Raw genomic sequence first — 23,069 nt, 5'->3', positions numbered from 1 at the left:
GTTCCCTACTTATCAAGACCCGGAAGCTACTCAGGGATAAGGGTTATTGCAAGTACATTACGTTAGTGTGGAGATTTGATGAAGTGTTACTTTAGGGGGCGGTTCATTAGGAATTTGTTAACGTTGGACTTGAAGACATCCAAGTTGTAGTCCGGTGGGAAGCAGGCAGACGGAACAGAGTTCCACAGGCGTGCAGTTCTTAGAAAGAAGCTTTGTTCATGGAATCCACGTTTTGATTTAGGCACAGATAAAGAGTGGGGGAAATTTTTCACAGTGGATTCAGCTAGACGGGTGTTTTTCGTGAAAGATTGGAGGGGGGACAGAGATTGGAGTTCAGACGAGCACCTGCCATGGAAATAACGATAAAACAAGAATAGGCTCGCAACGTCTCTTCTGTGGCAGAGAGGTTGCAAGGTAGAGAAAAGGACATCCCCCACTAAGCCACGAAGTCTATTTTGTACTCTGTCAAGGCAGGATAGGCTGTTTTTAGCAGCTCCGTCCCAGATATGGCAGCAGTATTCCATCCTTAGACGTACTTGGCTTTTATATAGATAGAGAATTGCATCAGTAGTGAGATATCTTCTGGAGCGGTAGAAGGATCCCACCATTTTTCCAGCGACCTTGGTAACAGACTTGATGTAAGTGTTCCATTTTAGATCAGGAGTAAAGGTCAAACCCAGAAGCTTGTCAAAACACGGGGCCTCTCCCAGACGGGAGCCATCCATCCCAATTGATGCCAGATGGGGATCAGAGCGTTGATGATGTAAGAGTAAGAGTTTGGTTTTAGATGCATTAAAGGTAATTAGCCACGTCTTCCCCCACTGAACCACGCGCTCGAGATCAGAGGAAAGAGAATCAGAGAGAACTTTGTAATTTACAACTTTTGATGTGTTGCCGTAGATAGTCGTGTCATCAGCATAGATGTCAACGAATGATTTAAGTATGTGTTTAGGGAAGTCATTGATGTAGATCAGGAAGAGAGTTGGCCCAGGATTGATCCCTGAGGGACTCCAACATTAATACTGCAGGCCTCCGATTTTTGTCCATCGACCACTACTCTTATGAGTCTATCGGAGAAAAATGATTTAATGATTCAGAAAACATTTCCAGTTATACCGTAGCTGGAAATCTTGTGAAGTAGACACTTATGCCATACCTTCTCGAATGCCTTTGATATGTCAAGAGCAATTGCCCTAGAAAGGAAGCCTTTGTCAAGAGATTCACTAATCCTGTGAGATATAACCGTCAGCACACCTGCTGTAGATCTTGCAGAGCGGAAACCATATTGTGTGTCACTAAGAAAGTTGTTTCTGCTGAGGTGATTGACTATTTCACTATTTAATATAGATTCCAGCAACTTACTCATAACACACAGAAGACTTATTGGTCTGTACTGAGAGAGAGATGACTTATCACCTTAATTCTTAAATACAGGGCAAACTGATGAGGTCTTCCAGGGAGTCGGAAAGCACTTCTCCTTAAGGCAGCGTTTTCGTAAGTATGGGTGCAAGTTCTGGTTGAAGCATTTTTAACACTATAATTGGGAGTCCGTCAGGGCCAGTTGCTTTACTGGAATCAAGGTTCTTGATTAGCTTGGCGACCTCATGCACGGATATTTGTATGTTACCTAGCGTGTTCTGTGTTATAGGAGGAAATATGGGAAGTTGATGGCCTTCGTCGCATAGGGTCGAATTAGCTGCAAAGTACTTTGCAAATAGTTTGGCCTTGTCTGACGCTGGCGAGATGACCTCTGGTCCATTTATAATGGTTGGGATAGAACGCACACTTCTGTTCAGGATCCTATTTGTTATTTGCCAAAACTGGTGGGAACCAAGCCGCTGATCAACTACCTTGGATTTAACAGACTGGACATATAGCTCTCTTGTATTTTTTATTACTCTTTTACAGTGGTTGCTGGCAGTCCTGAAAGCAGCTTTAGTCTCAGTGCATCTATTACGTTGGTAACTATGGAAAAAGTGATTTCTGTGCGCGATAGCAGCAGCACATTCTGGGGAGAACCATGGCTGGCTGTTAGGTTTTTGGAATTTTTTAGATGGTATGAATTAGTCTATGCCTACAATTAGCCATTCGGTCAGATCTGATACTATAGAGGACACATCCTTTTTAAACATGGAGTGCAGAGGTTAATCAGATATGAATGTACGGAAGCTATCTCAGTCAGCCATAGAGTATCGCTATATAGTACGGTGGAGGGGTACGTCTGGGGACATTACATTTCGTTTTTATCTTAACTGATACGACGGAGTGGTCGGAGGATCCTAGAGGAGAATGAACGGAACATGAACATAGCTCAGGGGAAGTTGAGAGAAAAAGGTCTAGGAGGCTTGCATATTGACCGGGTGTATCGGGCACACGGGTGGGTTCGCGAACAATCTGAGTGAGGTCATAAGCAATGGCAAAATCATGACAAAACCTCCCCTCATTGTCTGTCTTATTTGAATGGGTCAGCCATTCCACATTATGGGCGTTGAAGTCACCACAGATGTGGATGTTAGCTGAGGGATGTGAAGACAGGATGTGGTCTATTTTCTCACATATGCTCTTAAAGATAGTAAATCCGCTGCTATGGGGCCGATAAAGGGCAAATATAAATGCAGTGGTGTTAGCAAGTGCAACCCTGAAGCACATATAGGGTAAATTAGGATTTTCTATAGAGATATCCCTGCCACACGGGAAGCCATCTTCAATGTAGGCATAGAAAAATGTTTGGCTTTTATAGTTTCTTTTTATATTCAAACGAAAAACACTTACGAAAAAAACTGAAAAGAGTTCATTTGTTTGTTTCTATTATTCTTTAAACGGCTATACAGAATCGGTAATTTTTTTTTATTATTTATACGATGTGACCCAGCGTCTTTTTACACCTAAAAAAATGAAGATCTACTGTCCACCCCCTCTAAATTCAACAATTCTCACTTTTTTCACGTTAATCTCATCGATTATAAACTTAACTTTCTTATTAAAAATAAGTCGTTTAACCCCTAAAAAAATGAAGATCTACATTTTTTTGCGTTTAATACGTTTAAACAGCGTTTTTTAAAAAATAATATTTTTGGAGTGGATGATGACTCTTCTATATAAATTTAACGTAAAATGAGCACCCACTTTTTGGTTACCAAGAATTCAACCAGATATGTCACCTCCAGCCTTTTTCCAAGTTTGGCGATCGAGGGTGGGGGGTCAAAACTTTAAAATACAATTTGTTTTTTATGGGTGGAATTACATTTGAAACATAAAATAAGGATAAACTTAATTAATTTTAATAAAACCATTTCATAAAAAAACGAACCCCAAAATATGACAAATTCAATTTGGGAGTGGGGTTATATTAGAAATATATTTCATTTAATTGTTTTTGGAATTAATTTTTGATAGATCTTCATTTTTGTAGGGGTTAAAATGATACTGGGTCACATCGTAAAACTTTACTACAGAATCTTTGACTGCTTCGAACTCAAACTTAAGTTTGAAAAACAAAAAGGCTCTCCCACCCCCTCAGAAAAAGAAAATCGAAAAAGACCCCCTCCTCAAAAAAAAGCAAATTGAAAATTTCCTTTATTTACAAAAATAAGCCAGTGAAAAAGTGTCCTTACAAAAAATAAAAAAAAACAAACGCACGCGTTAATGTTTATAAAGGTTATTTTTTTAGGTTCATAAAATCGTGAGTTTTCAAGTTACCTTTTTCCTTTAATTCGCGTTCCACGTCTGAGCCGTCCTACTTAGCTTCTTTTTTTTGTGTGTGTGTGACCGCACGGGCATTCGCTGGTATTTTTATTGGAACAAAAGTTGTAATGATTTATTTTTAATTATTTATTTGTGGGAGGGAGTTTTCTTTCCAGTGCTCAATATTCGGAGAATAGTTTCTTCTCTTTGTATCACTTGTGGCGAAATATCTGGTGTAGAGGGTATCATGTATTTCTTTTTGGGGGCGATTATATTTACATGTTTTTATCCGTCTTTTTTTGTGGGGTGGGATTGTTGTGGGGGTATCTAAGTTGTCCATGATGAAAATTATTAGTATAGCAGGTGTGTTCCAAACGGAACTTCATGTCAACCCAGGCAACGCGGGGTACCCATGCTATATATATATATATATATATATATATATATATATATATATATATACTAGCAAAAGTACCCGTCGTTGACTGGGTTCAAAAACAGCCTACAGAAAATGGACTCTGATTTATGAAAGTATGATAGGTTATGAAAAGGAAGGGTTGTAAAGAGATAGCTTCGAATTTGGGGATATCAAAACCAAAGTAAAATATGATGAAAGTAAACATAAAATAAATAAACCCCATAATTTATTATACCATACCTGTTCACACTGAAACACATATCACAATATTCTATGGATCTATATTAAAAAACCTTGTTAAACTTTGTGACATATTTCCATTCTATGGAGGTCAGGTTCGTACGAAGACCCCATAATTTTATTATACCATATTTCTTCAAACTGAAACATAATTATCAAAGTATACTTACAAAGATAAGTATGAAAAGTCTTTATTAAAGTTTGTGCCTATTTCCATTCTATGAAGGCCAGACGCGAACGCAGATCCCACAATTTTATTATACCATCTCTATTTAAGTTAAAACATACTTATCAAAATATTCTTATGTACATCTATATCAAAAACACTTGTAAACGTTTTTTTTTCATACTTGTGGACCAGGCGCGAATGCAGGCCCCACAATTTTAATGAACCACCGTTCTTCCAGATCAAACATACCCATTCATGTGTCTCGATACATCTTCTATGATTATATGTAAACGGTTTTTTTAAAAATAGTCAACCATATAGGAGCCTATTCGTGACCAGACACACACACATATACACACACATTCAACTTTATATATATATATATATATATATATATATATATATATATATATATATATGTACAATTAAATAAAATAAATAAGTCGATTAAAAAAGATCGTTAAAATATACCCAAAGCGCTTTTCGTTCAGACAAACATTTTCAAGGGTCATAAGTCTGAAAATTATTATTTTTTAGAATATTTGGTAGTGATATGGAATACGAGCGGAGAGGTTAAGAAAAAAAAAAAAAAGTTTTCTCTCCGGAGTGTTTTTCTGTTTTGCACCGAGGACGCACAAAGTTCCATCTGTCTGTCCTCGAAGCACTTACCATCATTGCTAACCCCCCTACTTTGTGCAAGCAGAGAAACCTCCGGCTTCAGTTAGAATTATTTGGGTAGTCAGGTTTTTTTTTTTTTTTTTTTTTTTTTTTTCTTAACCTCTCCGCTCGTATTCCATATCACTACCAAATATTCTAAAAAATAATAATTTTCAGACTTATGACCCTTGAAAATGTTTGTCTGAACGAAAAGCGCTTTGGGTATATTTTAACGATCTTTTTTAATCGACTTATTTATTTTATTTAATTGTACATATAACTTGCCCCATTATATATATATATTTTTTTTTTTTCTTTTCCTCACCCCGGTTTCCATTTTTTAGTTGATTGAATTTACGATATGGTTCACTTTTTTATAATTATTCTAAAATTTTGCCAATCGAATAAAGATATATATATATATATATATATATATATATATATACATTTGCGTAAGTGTTTGTAAAGGTGTGTGTTATGAAGCTGGTTAAATAGAATGTATCTACTTTCAAAACATTTTCTTAGATATAATAACAAGAATATGACTGTTCAGGTCGTATACCTTTGCAAATAAACACAATATTTATTTTATATATTATAATGAACGAACAAATTGAATGTCACATGTTCATATTTACATTCAATTAAGAGCATCAAACTAAAAGAAATTCTCAACGGCAAAAAATTCAGCGGATGTTCGCTGAATATATTTTAATACTTTTGAATAATTTAGATTAATTTCAGGTTATAAATATTTTTTAATATTTTTTTAGCAGGAAGGCCACTTACTATATATATACATATATATATATATATATATATATATATATATATATATGTTTAACGTAAGCTTATCATTTTTATTTGCCGAGTTGTTCACAACCGTATCCATTAGTGTTAAATATTTTTAGACATTGATATACCTCGTAAACTTCCGCTAACACAACTAAATATTTCATGTACTTAAATTGTAAAAGTACGAAAATTGGATATCGTGAGAAGCATAATCTATAAACGATTTTTATATTATTTATATATCAAGACGATATCGTGTGTATTTTTTTGTGGGTCACGCTTACATTCGGATTGTTTAGTTGTTATGTTTTTCTATTTTTTTTTTGTCATAAATACTTTTACCAAGAATTCTTCATATATTTTTAGTTTCGGTTTCGACTATAGCTGATGGCACCCAAGTCATTGGATATGTTTTTGTTTTGTTTTTTTCATCGCAAGTTTATAACATTAAAAAATCGATAAAACATTAAGTCTACAATAAAATATACGAAATCTGAAAGAAGTAAAGTATCATATTTAAGCGTACTTTACTACCGGGTTTTACCGGGTGTTCGTGTTAGCTTAGATAAATACTTTTGCAGTTTTAACACAAAAGCTACAATGATATTAGGGGATCTCTATTTAAGCTGAACATCTACAGAATGCCAACATCAATATATTACATATGAATGAGTCTCCTGTGGAATTTCCACAGGTCCCACTAGTTATTATTAATGCTATCGGATATCGAGCGAAAAAGAATCTATATTCTAATAATGTTAAGAGTCGAGCAAGATTATTATGATTTTCTTGTAGCGGGCGGCTTTAAGATATCGCTGTTAGGAAAGATCGACGGAAAAAAAGAGAGGAAAACAACGAACAAAGTTCACTGATAGTCTTAACATGTTAACTGAAAAACACGACTATAGAGCTCATAAGAAAGAATGAATGCAGAGGGAAGTTGAGAGTCATGATCATTGATGTCTGCAATAACAAACCCAATACAAGAAAAAGAAGAAGAAGAAGAAGAAGAAGAAGAAGAAGAAGAAGAAGAACAACAACAACAACAACAACAACAACAACACGTACATCAAGTCTGTTGCCAAGGTCGCTGGAAAGATGGTGGGATCCTTCTACCGCTCCAGAAGATATCTCACTACTGATGCAATTCTCTATCTATATAAAAGCCAAGTACGTCCAAGGATGGAATACTGTTGCCATATCTGGGCAGGAGTTGCTAAAAACAGCCTATCCTGCCTTGACAGAGTACAAAAAAATCTCTTGTCCCCCCTCTCCAATCTTTCACGAAAAATACCCGTCTAGCTGAATCCACTGTGAAAAATTTCCCTCACTCTTTATCTGTGCCTAAATCAAAACGTGGATTCCATGAACAAAGCTTCTGCACGCCTGTGGAACTCTGTTCCGTCTGCCTGCTTCCCACCGGACTACAACTTGGATGTCTTCAAGTCCAATGTTAACAAATTCCTAATGAACCGCCCCCTGAAATAAACACTTCATCAAATCTCCACACTAACGTAATGTACTTGCAATAACCCTTATCCCTGAGTGGCTTCCGGGCCTTGATAAGTGGTGATCACTGTGTAAAAAAAAAACAACATCAACAACAACGACAACAACAACAACAACCACCAATGAATGACTTCCTCGGAAAAATGGAAAAGAATCCAAGAATCCTTTTTTATATAAAAAAAATATATATTGACAATTTACCGATTTTAAATATTCCAATCGTTTGTTTGTTTTTTTAATTAAAAAAAATGCAAATCAATTTACTAAATAATCATTTTTTACAAAATTTATTTACAAAATTCGACAATATTTATTGATATAATTGAATGATTTAAAATTTTTCTTCGAATATTTTATATGCAATTCATTTTATTTCTTCTGTCAAAAAATTATAATCAATATAATAATCGTTTTTTTTTTATAATGAGAAAATTTATAAATATTTAAAATCTTAAAAAATGCAACAAAATGTCATCATGTTCGATATCGCATCTGTTTTACATGCTGGCATGTTTTGGAAGGCTTTTCGAAATGAAATTCTAAACTAACTTTTTTTTTTTAATTTTTGAGATGATAATTGATAATTTGAATTATAAGAACTACTATTCTCAGTCTCCCTTTGCTGCCGTGTGGATGTGGGGGAAGGATATATAAAAAACTGAAGATAAAGTATTAAACCTAGAAAAAATATTCCTTGGATCATTTTGCAGAGTCCGGGGAAGTTATTTCGTCCCCCAATTTCCCTTGGTCAAATTTTGTTCTGCTAAAAAGGGTTCAGGGTCCGTTTCACAAGACATTAACACTTTAATGTTTGATTCCTCGTTATGCAACGTAGAAATACTAAAGTCGGAATGATTACGTTTTATGTTAAACTTAAAGAAAAATGAACCCCTTTCTAAAAGTTTATTTTCAAAACACGATTATAATAAAAAATAAAATGGGAAGGACGACAATGATATTCATAGGAATCAAAAATGTCCTTGCTTTCTGATCCGCTTACTCCTCCACCCTAAAGAATCGATAATTATTACGGTTTCCCCCCAGAGTTTTAGTGACAATAAGCATACTGAGGTTCTCAGCACACACCAAGTTCTTCTTATAAAAGTAGTGATGGCATTTCCTTTTTATTCTTCCATAAATTCTCTGAACATTTAGCCTCGTGCCAACTGATCTTGGTGCAATCAAATTTTTTAGAGGCATGTCAGTTGATAAAATCCTTGTCATATATCTACACTGTTGGTTTCAGTTCTCTTGGTTTTGTATATTTTTCTTTATGTTTTCCAGTTGTGTTTACGCTAATTTATCATATTTTCTTTTTACCTGTAGTTTATCAGAATTATCTGATTATATGCATTGGTTTCCGAACTTAGAAAATTACTCTTAATATGCCAGCTTTTTTTCTTGTGTATCGTACTTGATTCCACATATACTCCATGGCTTTCAGATCACTTTGCATTATTATTATTATTATCATTATTATTATCATTATTATTATTATTGTTATTATCATCATCATACTCATCAGCAGCAGCATCATCATCATCATTATCATCATCATTATTATTATTATTATCATCACCATCATCAGCAGCATCAGCATCATCATCATCATCATCACATTATTATTATCATCATCATTATTATTATTATCATCATCATTATTATTATTATTATCATCATCATTATCATTATTATCATCATTACCATTATCAGTATTATTATTATTATCATTATTATCATTATCATTATTATTATCATTAATATAATTATTATTATTATTATTATCATTATTATTATTATTATCATTATTATCATTATTACTATTGTTGTTGTTGTTGTTGTTGTTGTTCACAATATTGATTTTTTATCTCGGGAGTTGAGCTGCGATAGCGGACTTCGCTCAGTGGTCTTATGTATTGCAGCTACCTTATTTTCTCTATTTTATGTCCAACACTTTCCAAATGATTCTGCCTGTTCCAATTAAACAAGGTCTTTGTAACATTCCTGCTGTTATTCCCAAATCCAACTTTGTATCCATTTGTCAAAGTCTTTTGTCAGCGATCCCAATGCCCCACTACAGCAGAGATTACCTCAACTTCTCTCAATTTCCAAATCCTAGCAATCTCATATTTCAATTTGGAATAATTGGTGCAGTTTTTCTTCTTCCTTCTTCCCGATGTGAGTGTCAAAGGGTCAAGACGGGTCAATCAGAAGGCACTTTTTCTTTCTCTTCTCAACTATATAATGATGTCTAGCCTATTATGCTCCAGTGTGTTGCCTGTTTGTATGGAGAAATCCCATAGAATCTTGCGTTCCTCGGACTCCAGCACTTTTTCAGGCTTGTGTGTGTACCAGTTGTAAGATCTTTCAACTCCCCATTTTTAGCACAATTTCCAATTGATCACTTTTGCAACATTGTCGTATCTTATTTCTTTATATTCCTTCTGTGTTAATTTCGGGCATTCTGATATAATGTGGGATGCTGTTTCCTCTGCAGCACCAAAAACTCTACAACTTGGGTCAATATCTTCCCCATATATTCTTTTTCTCACATTCCTTGTGTATAAGGTTTTATCTTGAGCTATTATTGTACTTTCAGTCTCTATCTTCAAATAACCGTTTCTAGGCCAATCCCATGACTTGTCGCTCTTCAGCTTCTTTGTAGCTTTGTGGAACTGTCCATGCAACACCTTCTTCTTCTACTTCTTCTGCTTCTTCTTCTTCTTCTTCTTATTCTTCTTCTTCTTATTATTATTATTATTATTATTATTATTATATGTTCGTTTACTTCACAAAGTTGTGGTATTTTACACCGGTTCCTATTTACTGAAGAGCGGGCTTTTACGTCAAAGCTAATGAGCATAGTCAAAGAGTCACTTAGATGGATAGCACCTGGCATAGAATGTTTGCTGTGCCAAGTAGAACTGACTTCTGGAGTACGGTGATGCTGTACTTGATTCCTAAGGAATTCTACTGTTTCTTAAAATCATCTGGAATTGAGCCAAGCGCACCTATGATGATTGGGACGATGGATTATTATTATTATTATTATTATTATTATTATTATTATTATTATTATTATTATTATTATTATTATTGGTTTACAAAGAGCTTTCACACGTCATCAAAGATTTCACCTTGAAAACAGACTGTGGTGTTCCGTGGAAGCTGAGTGGCAACAAGTCTCTCCAGATTTCCAGTACTCTCCATCTCTTTCAGTAGTATTTGCAAATGAATTTGCATTATCGCAAGAGCCGCTAGCCATTGATTTCTCTTGGCAGCGACTATTGGTCTTCATTGGAATTTGAATTGCTATAAGCCTCCCCAAGGTCCCAGTTCTCTTCGCACTTATCCAGCGGAAATCTGGTCAGTTCTCTTTCATCGGTCTTTCTTTCCTTCTTGACTCTATTTGGTTGTTTGGTCTCACTTTTTTTTGAAGGGGGGGGGGGGCAGTGATGTGGTAATGGAGAATGGGGGTGGGGTTAGGGAACTTATAGATAAGAGGCTTCAATGTTCTTAGTTCTATGTGGCCATTCATGTTTTGCCTCTGTAGCGGTTTGTCTGGTCTGCGCTTGTTGCTCATGTGTGTTAGTCTCAACACACAAGAGTTTTCCTTAATATTTTATTATTAGTAGTAGTAGTATTATTATTGTTTTTGTTGTTATTGTTATTATTATTATTTTTAGTAGTAGTAGTAGTAGTATCCCTTTCCATCCTATTCTATTCCCAGATAATGTTTTGTCTTAAACTGAAAGTGCATGGACGTTATTCAAAGCATTACACAAAAATAAAGAAACGGCACTAAATGCAATTTGTTTTTCCGATTGATTGACGACGAAAAGACTCATGACAAATGGGTTTGTTCGCTTTCGGTTGCCACTGACAATGAATCAGATTGCAATTCATAACACTTTTCACATCGTGATATACCGTCATTCAATACGAATCACGGCCTTTAGTAGTTAATAATAATGAAGCGAATAATATTTGGGATAATTTCAATGTGTTTTTTAATGTATTATTAGATGTGTCAAATAATTTTAGACGATGCTCCGTCCATCCATTCGTTAGCGGTTAAGAAAATCTACCAAGTCAATGTTTAGTATGTTGTCTCCAGTTATATGCCACGCTTAAGTTTGAAATCGCATTTTAATTTATACGCGATGCTTAAGTTAAAACCAACGTATCATTTAGCATCTTATGCTTAAGTTTGGAGTAGCATTATTTCACTGAGATCGCATGCTTTAATTTGAAACAGTATTTTCATTCATTAATTTGAAACGATATTTTCATTCATTAATTTGAAACGGTATTTTCATTCATTAATTTGAAACGATATTTTCATTCATTAATTTGAAACGATATTTTCATTCATTAATTTGAAACAGTATTTTATTAATAAATTTGAAACGGTATTTTCATTCATTAATTTGAAACCGTATTTTCATTAATTAACTTGAAACGGTATTTTCATTTATTAATTTGAAACAGTATTTTCATTCATTAATTTGAAACGGTATTTTCATTCATTAATTTGAAACGGTATTTTCATTCATTAATTTGAAACGGAATTTTCATTTCTTAATTTGAAACGGGATTTTCATTCATTAATTTGAAACGATATTTTCATTCATTAATTTGAAACGATATTTTCATTCATTAATTTGAAACAGTATTTTTATTAATAAATTTGAAACAGTATTTTCATTCATTAATTTGAAACCGTATTTTCATTAATTAATTTGAAACGGTATTTTCATTTATTAATTTGAAACAGTATTTTCATTCATTAATTTACAATAAGCTTTTCATTGCTCTGAAGTTTCATTGTTCGCTTAAGTTTAAAATTTATTTTAATTTGCCTACCATGCTTACGTTTAAAACAGTATTTTCATTCGTATTTTGCGCTTAGGTTAAAACAGCATCTTTCGTGTGCTGTTATGCTTCATTTCGAAATATAATGGTTATTATTATCATGTCCCGGTGTGAAAATAGCAGTGTTATTAGTCCTTAATATTTAACTTTAAAGTAGAATTTTAATCTTTAACAGTTCAATTTAGAGAGGAATATCTTTAGAATATCAACTGTTATAGATATGTGTATATATATATATATATATATATAGAGAGAGAGAGAGAGAGAGAGAAAGAGAGAGATAGAAAGAAAGAAATACAAAGACAGATATATATATATATATATATATATATATATATATATATATATATATATATCTTATTTTATTTATTTATACAGAGTGGTCGCTAGAAACGCTGGAAATTTGAAAGTACGCTTAGATCATGAATAAAATGCGCGATTACTATTTTTTGATTAGTGCCGTGTGAGTGTTGAAAAAATAAATCGTTGTTTGACGCTGCAGTGAAGTGTACGGACGACATTTTCAGTATCTATGAGTATAATATAACATTTGTCTTTGAAAAACTTTGTAAAAAATATTCTTTATAAAAATAAATCGTTGTTTAACAAATTTCCCGTTTATTATTATATATTTTTATTAATAATTCGAATTTGCAAAAGAAATATATATATATATATATATATATATATATATATATATATATATATATATATCTTTTGCAAATTCGAATTATTTGAAAGTTTAATTTTTATTCGTATTCAATAATAAAATTTTAAAAATATTATCATTGGACGCAAGTCTTAGCAGAACCTTTAAGAAAAATACAACTTTCATAAAAAGCACAACATTCAAGTTAACTAATAGTATTAAAAAATATCTTCATATAAAGATTCTTTTTAGTTTAAAATTGAAAATTATTATCTAAATATTTTAAATAAATGCAAGTTCATTAAAACGCTATTGTTGTGGCGCAGCGTCTTTTCTGTGATTCCTTTTCCGAATTCAGCTTGAATGAAATTAAAACAAAATTGACGCATCGCTACTATTTATATAACAATAAAATTTCACGGTATAACTGTTTTTTTTTATTGCTCCACTGCCATATTTGATTCGAACTTGTTTTCACATGAAAATTCGGTGCGTTTTTTAGAGGCCTCACATAAAAAAGGCTGTGATGTTTTTCAAATGAATTGGCGGGAATTCTGTTATAATTATGTATCACAGAACCGTTATGTTCGATACAGATACTCATGTCATAACCTCGTTCAGTCTTGAGGTACAATGGATTACCCCTGTAAAGGAGATTGCGCTTGTACTTGTCAAGCATACGTTAAGCATTAAACAAAAAATCCAGACAAATTACTTTTGGTAAAATTTTATATTTTACGCAATCTGAATTACGTACTTTAGTATTTTGCAAAGAAAGATCAAGTAAATTGCTTACATGTACGTCTGTACGTATGTATGTATGTATGTATGTATGTATGTATGTATGTATGTATGTTTGGGGTAGAGAGGGCTCCCGTAAGCCGTGGTGAAGGCAACCTTTCTAGGAGAAGCAAATCTCTGATTTAGAAAACCATAAAGCGGAAGACCAGTACCCGCATTAAGCTGGTCTGCAGTTTAATTTGTTGCTGGCTATCTTGCTCTTGCTTGTTGCTGGATCTCAACATTTTGAACCGAGAGAGAGACTTAGCTGTCGTACAAAGCTAAGACTCTGTAACATCATATTTGTATAGATACTCCCTCAGGCATTTGGGCTTATGGACTTTAAGTGTCTGAGGGAGTGGCACTCGTCTGACAAGACGTTGCAATCATCATCATCATCATCATCATGTATGTTTATATAAGCCAAGAATAAAATCAAACAACGTCGCCATTGGATTTATCACCGAACGATGTCCTATACATTTTTAAGATGTGCGACTTAGTTTATTAATCATCACCTGGTGGTTCAAACATGCGTGTTAAAATACAAGGAGAATCAAGTCAGTCAGCTATGCAAACAGACAAACTCTTCAATTGTGACATTTGGTATCGTGTTTGTAAGACGCGGGCTGGGATGAAAAAACACCTGCATACGACGTACATATGGTCGCGTGATGTTCATTGGATGAATGACATTATTTTCCAAATGTATCTCACATATACATTTATATATATATATATATATATATATATATATATATATATATATATATATATATATTATTGTATGTATGTATGTATGTATGTATGTACATAGCATATTATGTATCCATTTTAGTATTTATTTCGACAGTGCAAAATACATAAATAGAGCTAGGTCGTAAGTTTTGAAAACATATAGGACAATTAAGTTACATAGAACTTTTCGTGTTTCATCCCCCTGATGACTATTACAATAGCCTGACGAATTTTCACGAGGATCAAACTCGGAAATTTATATAGAGCTCAACTATTATGTTTATTTGCAAAATACAAGCACTATATATATATATATATATATATATATATATATATATATATATATATATATATATATCATAATTTTGGAATTTTAAATATGTGGTTTGAAAAGGTTAAATTTCAAATATAGAAATGTTATTGTATGTAAGGCAAAGAATACAATATAGTAAAATAAATATCCTTAATCCATGAATGTTCGATGTTTATACATCTCATCGGAGGAAAATATTAGCAAATATTATAAAAGGTTTGCACCTAATTTGTTGAAGGCAATAAACATAGAAAATTAAATTAAATGTTTTTTAAAGTTTTTAAGTCATTATAGCTGCATAGAATAAGGGAAATTGTATATTGATGCTGCAAAAAACGTATATTTAACTCTAAATCGAAAGTGTATGCTAAATCGTGTAATGGAAGTTCTTGGTATTTAGCAGGTGAAAAGACGCGTATTGTAATCAATTCAAGGAAGCTGGTAACAAGCTAATATATACATATTTCCACAGTTTTTTTTTCTAGTTGGATTGGATATCCAGCAAATCTTTGATTATATCAATCCGGTAAAAAAATTTTTCATATATCAGTTTCAAAATTCAGTCCAAGTTTTCAATCAATTTGTGAATAAAAACCAAAAGATATCCGGAGACAGGCAAATAAAATTAAATTAAAATGGAAGTAATTAAATAAAAGAATTGCTTATCAATCCAAAGCAAAAAAGTCTTGTAAAAGTATACATATATATATATATATATATATGTGTGTGTGTGTGTGTGTGTGTGCGTGTGTGTAAGTGAACGTGTTTCTGTGTGTGTCTGTGTACATTTTCCTACGCAATCACTCTGTCAATTTTCAGTCTACAGACTTGAAATTTGATATACAACTTACTGAGATTTAGGAAAATCTTTGTAATCCGTTTTCGGCCAGTATATATATATATATATATATATATATATATATATATATATATATGTATATATATATTTTTTTATATATATACATATATATATATATTTATATATATATATATTTTTATATATATACATATATATATACATATATATATATACATATATATACATATATATATAGATATATATATGTATATATATAAATATATATATATAAATATATATATACATATATATATATATTGATGACAACATAGCTATATTCCAAATATAAAGATTTTATTCATCTTCATGTCAAAATTTCCGAATTTATTACAGCGCCTGTTTCGTAGCGCAAAACGAATCGTTACTATGATACCAATACTTATTTTTTTCGCGTTCACTCATCAGAAGATATAGAATTGTTTTAACTTTAAAAAGCAAAGAAAAATAATTGGGCATGATAATATAAAGCCGAAATAAATTTTCAAAAATAAGTAAAGCACATATGAAATTGCAAGAATCATAAAGCCCATAGCAAGACCTTTTTAAACCATAAGGAAAAACGTTTGGCTTGGGCTCAAAAATACATGAAAACCAGTTATGAAAATGTTCTTTTCACCGATGAGGCCAGAGCAACCCTTGATGGACCAGATTGATGGGTCAAAGTTTGGAGACCACTTGGATTCCCTACCCTCATCAATTTCATCCTACACCAGGAAGGTGGAGGTGTTATATTTTGGACTTGAATAATCTGCGATGAACTAGTTGAACCATTTCGAGTGCCAGGTGTAAAACTGACAAGCCATTCTTATATTTTATTTTTAAATGAGCATTTGTCACCATGACTTGATGACTTTCTATTTTCGCGTTACCGCAAATTAATTTTTATGCACAACAATGCGCCATCCTACTCAGCCAAGGCTACAACGTCCTACCTTAAGTCATTAAGTATTAGTAGAGAAAACTTGATGACATGGCCACCTTGTTCTCAAGATATAAATCCAATTAAGCAGCTTTGATCAATAATAAAGATGAAAGTTTATGAAGGTGTTCAATTTTCGTCGAAGGATGAAATTTGGAGGAAGATTTTGGAAGTTTTCTATAGCATCACATCATCTAAAATCTGTCGATTGACATCATCACTTGACAAGAGGTTATTCTAAATTCTATTATTTTAAAGTATGGGAGTTATGCTGATAAATAAATATTTCCTTACACAAAATAATGCGAAATTCGTTCTTTTTTTGGTTAATATTGTTACTGAATATGCTTTTATTTCATATAAATAGAAATACGAAGTTAGAATATTGTTTTATTACCGAAAATATAAATTTTAGACGCTTGCAATAAAGTGATACACCAGTGAATTACCAGAAAATTGAAAAATTAGCATAAGTTTTAAAATATTTGTTTGAATTCCACAAAAATCAGGAAAGTAAGACACCTTGTTTTGTTCTTTCAGAGTACCAAATTCCACTTATCTGTGTTTCAAAGCAATTTCCAAATAAAGAAAATGACCTGCAATAAAGCGATACATAGGGTTTATGAGATACTAGAAAAATTCCTGTATGAGTATATATTATTCCTTTGACAGAAAGAGTTTTGCATAATTTCTATGATCCTATATGAATAATTATATTGCGACATAATGATACTAAACCTTAGGTCTAGAATAATTATTCCAATTTTGATAAAAAAATATTATATGATTTTGTTTCCAGAAAATGTCAAAAACTTTTCGCTCAAATTTACGTGGCGTAGGAATAAATTAAAATCCGGGGGAACATGTTCAATCGATGCCTAATGGTTATAGGTAAATCTAATGCAAATATGAATTTTCAAAACGGTAAATTGTACCCATATTATTCTCTCTAAACCTTTTTTTTTAAATACACCAAAGACACTGGGATTTGGGAAATATTTATTAATGGATATTTAATAACTGTTTTTATAATTTCACAGAAATCAATGAAATCTGAATCTTCACGAAAATCTTCCGCACCCGGTTTCCTTCTTCTGTATTAAACTACGAAAACAGAATATAGCCCACATTTGGAACTCTTACGACTAGAAAATGTGTCCGAAGACAAAAACAATCGGTTCATTAGTTTGGTAGTAGATCCTGTACATACAAGTATGGCAATTGCTTCGTCTGAACAGACGCTAGCCATCTCAGTGCTCTAGACAGTTGCTAAAGGAATCGTCAGTTATAGCCAAACCATGTCTGTAGACTCGAAGGTGACTTTTCAGGGCAGCAGTTGACTCGCACAGTCTGTCACATATGTGGCAGACAAAGTTGATTGTTAAAACTTGTTTAACTTCTGCCTCCGCTTTTCTGCGCTCTCTGCCCGCAGCATGTGTTTTTTATGATTCATTTAAACAGCTTTCGAGAGAAGCATCCGGTCACAAGCCTCCTATTTCCAACTGTTCAACGCATTTGGTAAAGCTGACATATTGCTCTTCCTAAGGTTCCTCTTAAGTTCAGCATAATCGAGTCTTTTCCTTTCAAAAACTTTAGATATATGAATATACACATACCGTTTATTTCGACGTATAAGCGACCGTCAAATTAGACGAGGCACAAAATTGGAGCAAATCTTAATAAATTTATCTTATATCTGTTATATAAGACGACTGCTAAATCACGAAGCCATATTTGTTTAGCTTAAGCTAGAGATTGCAACACCCGGTATCTTATGGAATATTGATTTTTAAAGATATTTTTTTAACTTTAAGGGTCGTCTTATAAGCTGAAATATACGGTATGCATAATTTTGAGACATATATATATGTGTGTGTATGCTTGTGTGTGTGTGTGTGTGTGTGTGTGTGTGTGTGTGTGTGTGTGTGTGTGTGTGTGTGTGTGTGTGTGTGTGTGCTGTTCAATGTCTGCCCTTTGAGGGTGTTTGGAGTTTTGTTAATTGATTGTCTTCTATTCACTTCTTTCTTTTTTTTTCAGATCGGTGAAATATTACGAAGTCCCTTCATGAAATTTATGAACTACATGTGTTCATACATGGCATTTCTTGTTTTTCTATTAATTGCAACGACATCTAAAAATACAACGAGCAATAGCGAACCTTGGGTGGTACGCGGATTTATCATTTTCTATGTATTTGGTAAGCATAATTTTATACATTCTTCTGAAAAATTATATATATATATATATATATATATATATATCGACTAATTCACACAAAGATGAATATATATATATATATATTGTGTGTGTGTTTGCGTGTGTGTGTGTGTGTGTGTGTGTGTGTGTGTGTGCTTCTATATTTCATTTTTTCTAAACTCATCGAAAAAAATGACGTAATCATACCGCCGGTTGGAAAATTAGAAATTCGGATACAAGTATTACAATTCCTGGCTTCATAAGCATTCTGCCATCGTGACTAGCACGTTTCAGAATGAGAAGAAATACACCTTGTTAACAAGTATTGCGATTCTAAAGAAAGTTCCGGTTTCTAAAAGGAGAATATTGTGAAACGTGACTAATATTTTAATCTCAATTTTATAATTATAGTAGAGTGACTGTCCATCGGATCCAATGATGATGTTTGCGTTCTGCATCAAATCTATGAATACAGAGGTGTCTCTGCAGCCCCATCCCAGAGACACATAGTTTATATATAAATATATGCATAGTCTATATATAAATATATGCATAGTCTCTCTCTCTATATATATATATATATGTATATATATATATATATATAGAGAGAGAGAGAGAGAGACTCTCCCTCCCCCTTATTATCTCCTTCCTCACCCCCTTTTCTCTTTTTATTCTTTCGTATTTCTTCTAAAACACTTCTTCCTGGTACTAGCAAACACTTCTGTAAGGTCTGACGACGGAGTTGGATCGTAAAAGTGGTTCAACATCTGAAACATGTGTAACCAAACAGATAAAACGGTAATAAAAAATAAAGCATATATATATATATATATATATATATAAATATATATGCTTTTTTTTTATTAGATAAGAACTTTAAAGCCCCCCATAGATATAATAAGATTTTCAATAAGAACACAATTAAAGTCTCTTACTCTACTATGCCTAACCTTCATCAGAAAATAATTAGCTCTAATAATAATAAAATTAATAAACTACAAAATGCAACTATACAAAATACATCGGACTGTAACTGTAGAAGAAAAAATAAATGTCCCCTACAAGGCTCATGTAAAATTAAAAATGTTATCTATAGCTGCACAGTATCAAAAACTCCAAATATACAAGAACCTATCAACAGCCATAACTCAACTACCAGATTAAATAATAACACCAACTTAAATCAATCTACCGATCAATTATTAACCAACCCACCACATTATAATCCAACAATAGACCTAACGGAAAATAATCATAATAATCAAGAGGTAATATATATTGGTTCCACATCTGGCCCAATAAAACATAGAATTTCAACGCACAAACATTCTTTTAAAAATAACTCTCTATCAAACCAAACTACTCTATCCAACTATATTTGGCAACTAAAAAATAGCAATATTTCTTTCAACTTAAAATGGCAAATAATTGAGACTTGCAAATCATATAAACCAGGAGATAAATTTTGTACATTATGTACAAAAGAAACCCTAAAAATTTTAAAATATGAAGATATAAAAAGCACAACCAAACTAGTAAATTCAAGACACGAGCTTCTATCGTGTAATCATAAACGTTGGTTTAAATTTAATAAATATAAACCACCTTAAATCATTAAAAATTACTCATTAGTAAAAATAGATTTTTTTTTTTTTTTTTTTTTTTTTTTTAATAAATTAAGTTAAACCAATTACCACCCTTAGACTCGTAAATCAAATAATAAATAAAGCCATGACAATTATCTCCCCTTAAAAACTTGCAAAAAAAAAAAAAAAAAAAAAAAAAAAAGAAAGAAAAACTCTCTCTCTATAGATATTAACTGTAGCGTCTCTAAATCAAAATAAGCTAACGGAAACAATTTACTGCACGAGCGTCGCCCTTTTAAAATTCATCATTCAATAAAATAAAAAGCTATAGCAAACATCTAAATGACTACTTTAAATACAGTTCCTGATTTCAAAAAAAGAAAAACCAAAAGGTAATTATATATCTATATATTTTTAAATCAAATTTATTATGTAAATTCAAAAATATATTTTTTTTTTCTACTCATTTCTATCTCTAACCTATACCAATTTCCTTATTAATTCTCTTATAAATTTTATATCCAAACCTTTTACTTCAATTTTTCAGATTCATCTGCCTTACTTTTAATGCTAGGTTTATTTTTGGTGTCTTTTCAATTCAATAGAAATCCTCCTACATTTGCTGATGAGGAGACCGTGCTTAACAAAAAAACTATGTATAATTATTCTACGTGACTTCATGTATACCACAAATAAAAAGCACGGATTTCCGAAACGATCGTACAGATAATTGACTTTGTTGTTGTTCCTTCTTATGAAACTGATTTTTAATTTAATTAAATTTTGATTTTTAAATTTTAAAAATTTTAAAACTTTTAAATTATAAATCACATTACTTAATATATATATATATATATATATATATATATATATATATATATATATATATATATATATAAGAGAAAGAAAATTAAAACTGTAAGTTGAACTTCACAATCAAAATTTATTGTTCGACTGAATACTCCAAGAAACTTTACAAAGTCCTTATTCCGCGGAGTTTCAAAGAACGCTAATCTTGTTATTCTTCTCATCAGAGGACATAAAGAAATCAACAAATCATATTTGTAGCAATGCTAAAATTTGATAGCTATGGCATTAAGTAAAACCGCAATTTATTGTAGTTATAAATTGCCAAGAAAAGAAGTGAAAAAGTGCTGGATATGTCAAAAAATATATAAAAACAAACCGCGCATAATATTTCAGCTTGCATAAAAATTCTCTCAAGTTGATCCGAAATGCGAAAATAGTTCTTTAGAGAAAATGGAGTCCAAAATTAAGTCCAGCGTGACGATACATATAATCCGATTGGAAAGCTTTCAAAACAGCTGAAGTAATGAAAATTGTTTTGTTTTGTTTTTCGGACAGTGCAGTAGCCCAAAAAAGAAGTCGATCTCCAGTCAAATGGGATCAAGCAATAAAAAGAAGAAAAAAGCAGTATGAACCCTTCATCGTCGGCTTAATTAGAAAAAGTGATTTCAGATTAAATTTTAAAGACATTAAGATCAGACTAAACGGAAAAAAAATATTAGCCCGCGAAAGCTCATATTACTCTGAAAGGAAATTGTCTAGACAGAACGAGACAGATCTTTCTATAAAGTCTTAAATTCGATGTCATTAATAAAAGGGGGGAGGATTATGAGCTTTTAAGGGTAGCAGAATCTTAGCTGATTAGTAATGTCGAAGAGTCATGATGTTAATGATGCTGATGATAAAGACGAAAAAATAATATAATAATAATAAATACAAAGTAATGCTAATAATAACAATGATCATGTGTAATAATAATAGTAAAACCACTAATAATCACAACTATCTTAGTAATGATAGTAACAAATTTAGTACTAATGATAAAAAATGGTAATAAAGATAGCGATAATAATAATATTTATAAAGATACTACTAAAAAATAGTAATAGAAATTAACATAATAGCAGCAACAGTAATAGTGACAGGAATGATGATGTCAATAATATACTGATAATGATAAAAGGTATATATATGTAAACATATATGCTCATATATGCACAAACATATATACACATACTTAACCACATTTATACATACAGAAATACACCCATAAAAACAGAAATACATATATATATACAACGCACAAACATATACATACACGTATACACAGACATCTATAAAAAAACATACACATATATATACATACACATACATAGACACACATAAGGACAATTATATACAAATTATAATAGATGATACTAGCGCTGCCACCACCATCACTACCAGTACTACTACTATTATTATTATTAATATTATTATTATTATTACTAATAATAATAATAATAATAATAATAATATTAATAATAATAACAATAATAATAATAATAATAATAATAATATTAATAATAATAATAATAATAATAATAATAATAATAATAATAATAATAATAATAATAATAAAGTATACCAAGTGAAAGATTTAGTAAATCTTTTAGTAATGGGCCTAAAGAAATTTTAAAATTGAAAAGGTATTGGTAAAAAAAAAACATATACATATAAATAAATAAATATATAAACATATACATACAGAGAAATATGTATGATTTAGAAGTACTATTTATTTAAATATGTAAAAAAAAATCATCACAGCCGATAGTGGTATTGATTATTTCTATGATTCTCAAGATGAAAGCAATAAACTAGATAAGACATAAG

At 31.7% G+C, this 23,069-nt stretch overlaps 1 protein-coding gene across 2 annotated transcripts in view; it reads left to right on the top strand.

Moving 5' to 3' along the window:
* The window catches only part of LOC145276962 (short transient receptor potential channel 7-like), a 946,690-nt gene that overhangs the window by 509,503 nt on the left and 414,118 nt on the right, over nt 1–23,069 (top strand). For both annotated transcript variants that reach the window (XM_080128503.1, XM_080128502.1), the window contains one exon: nt 18,643–18,802. In XM_080128503.1, coding sequence (XP_079984629.1) covers nt 18,643–18,802 — 160 coding nt within the window. The remainder of the gene's footprint in view (nt 1–18,642; nt 18,803–23,069) is intronic.

Source organism: Euprymna scolopes, chromosome 5 (assembly GCF_053919585.1).
Source record: "Euprymna scolopes isolate OS-2025 chromosome 5, ASM5391958v1, whole genome shotgun sequence".
Lineage (NCBI taxonomy): Eukaryota > Metazoa > Mollusca > Cephalopoda > Sepiida > Sepiolidae > Euprymna > Euprymna scolopes.
The sequence above is the reverse complement of the archived record's forward strand: the minus strand, read 5'-3'. Positions and strand labels throughout refer to the sequence as shown.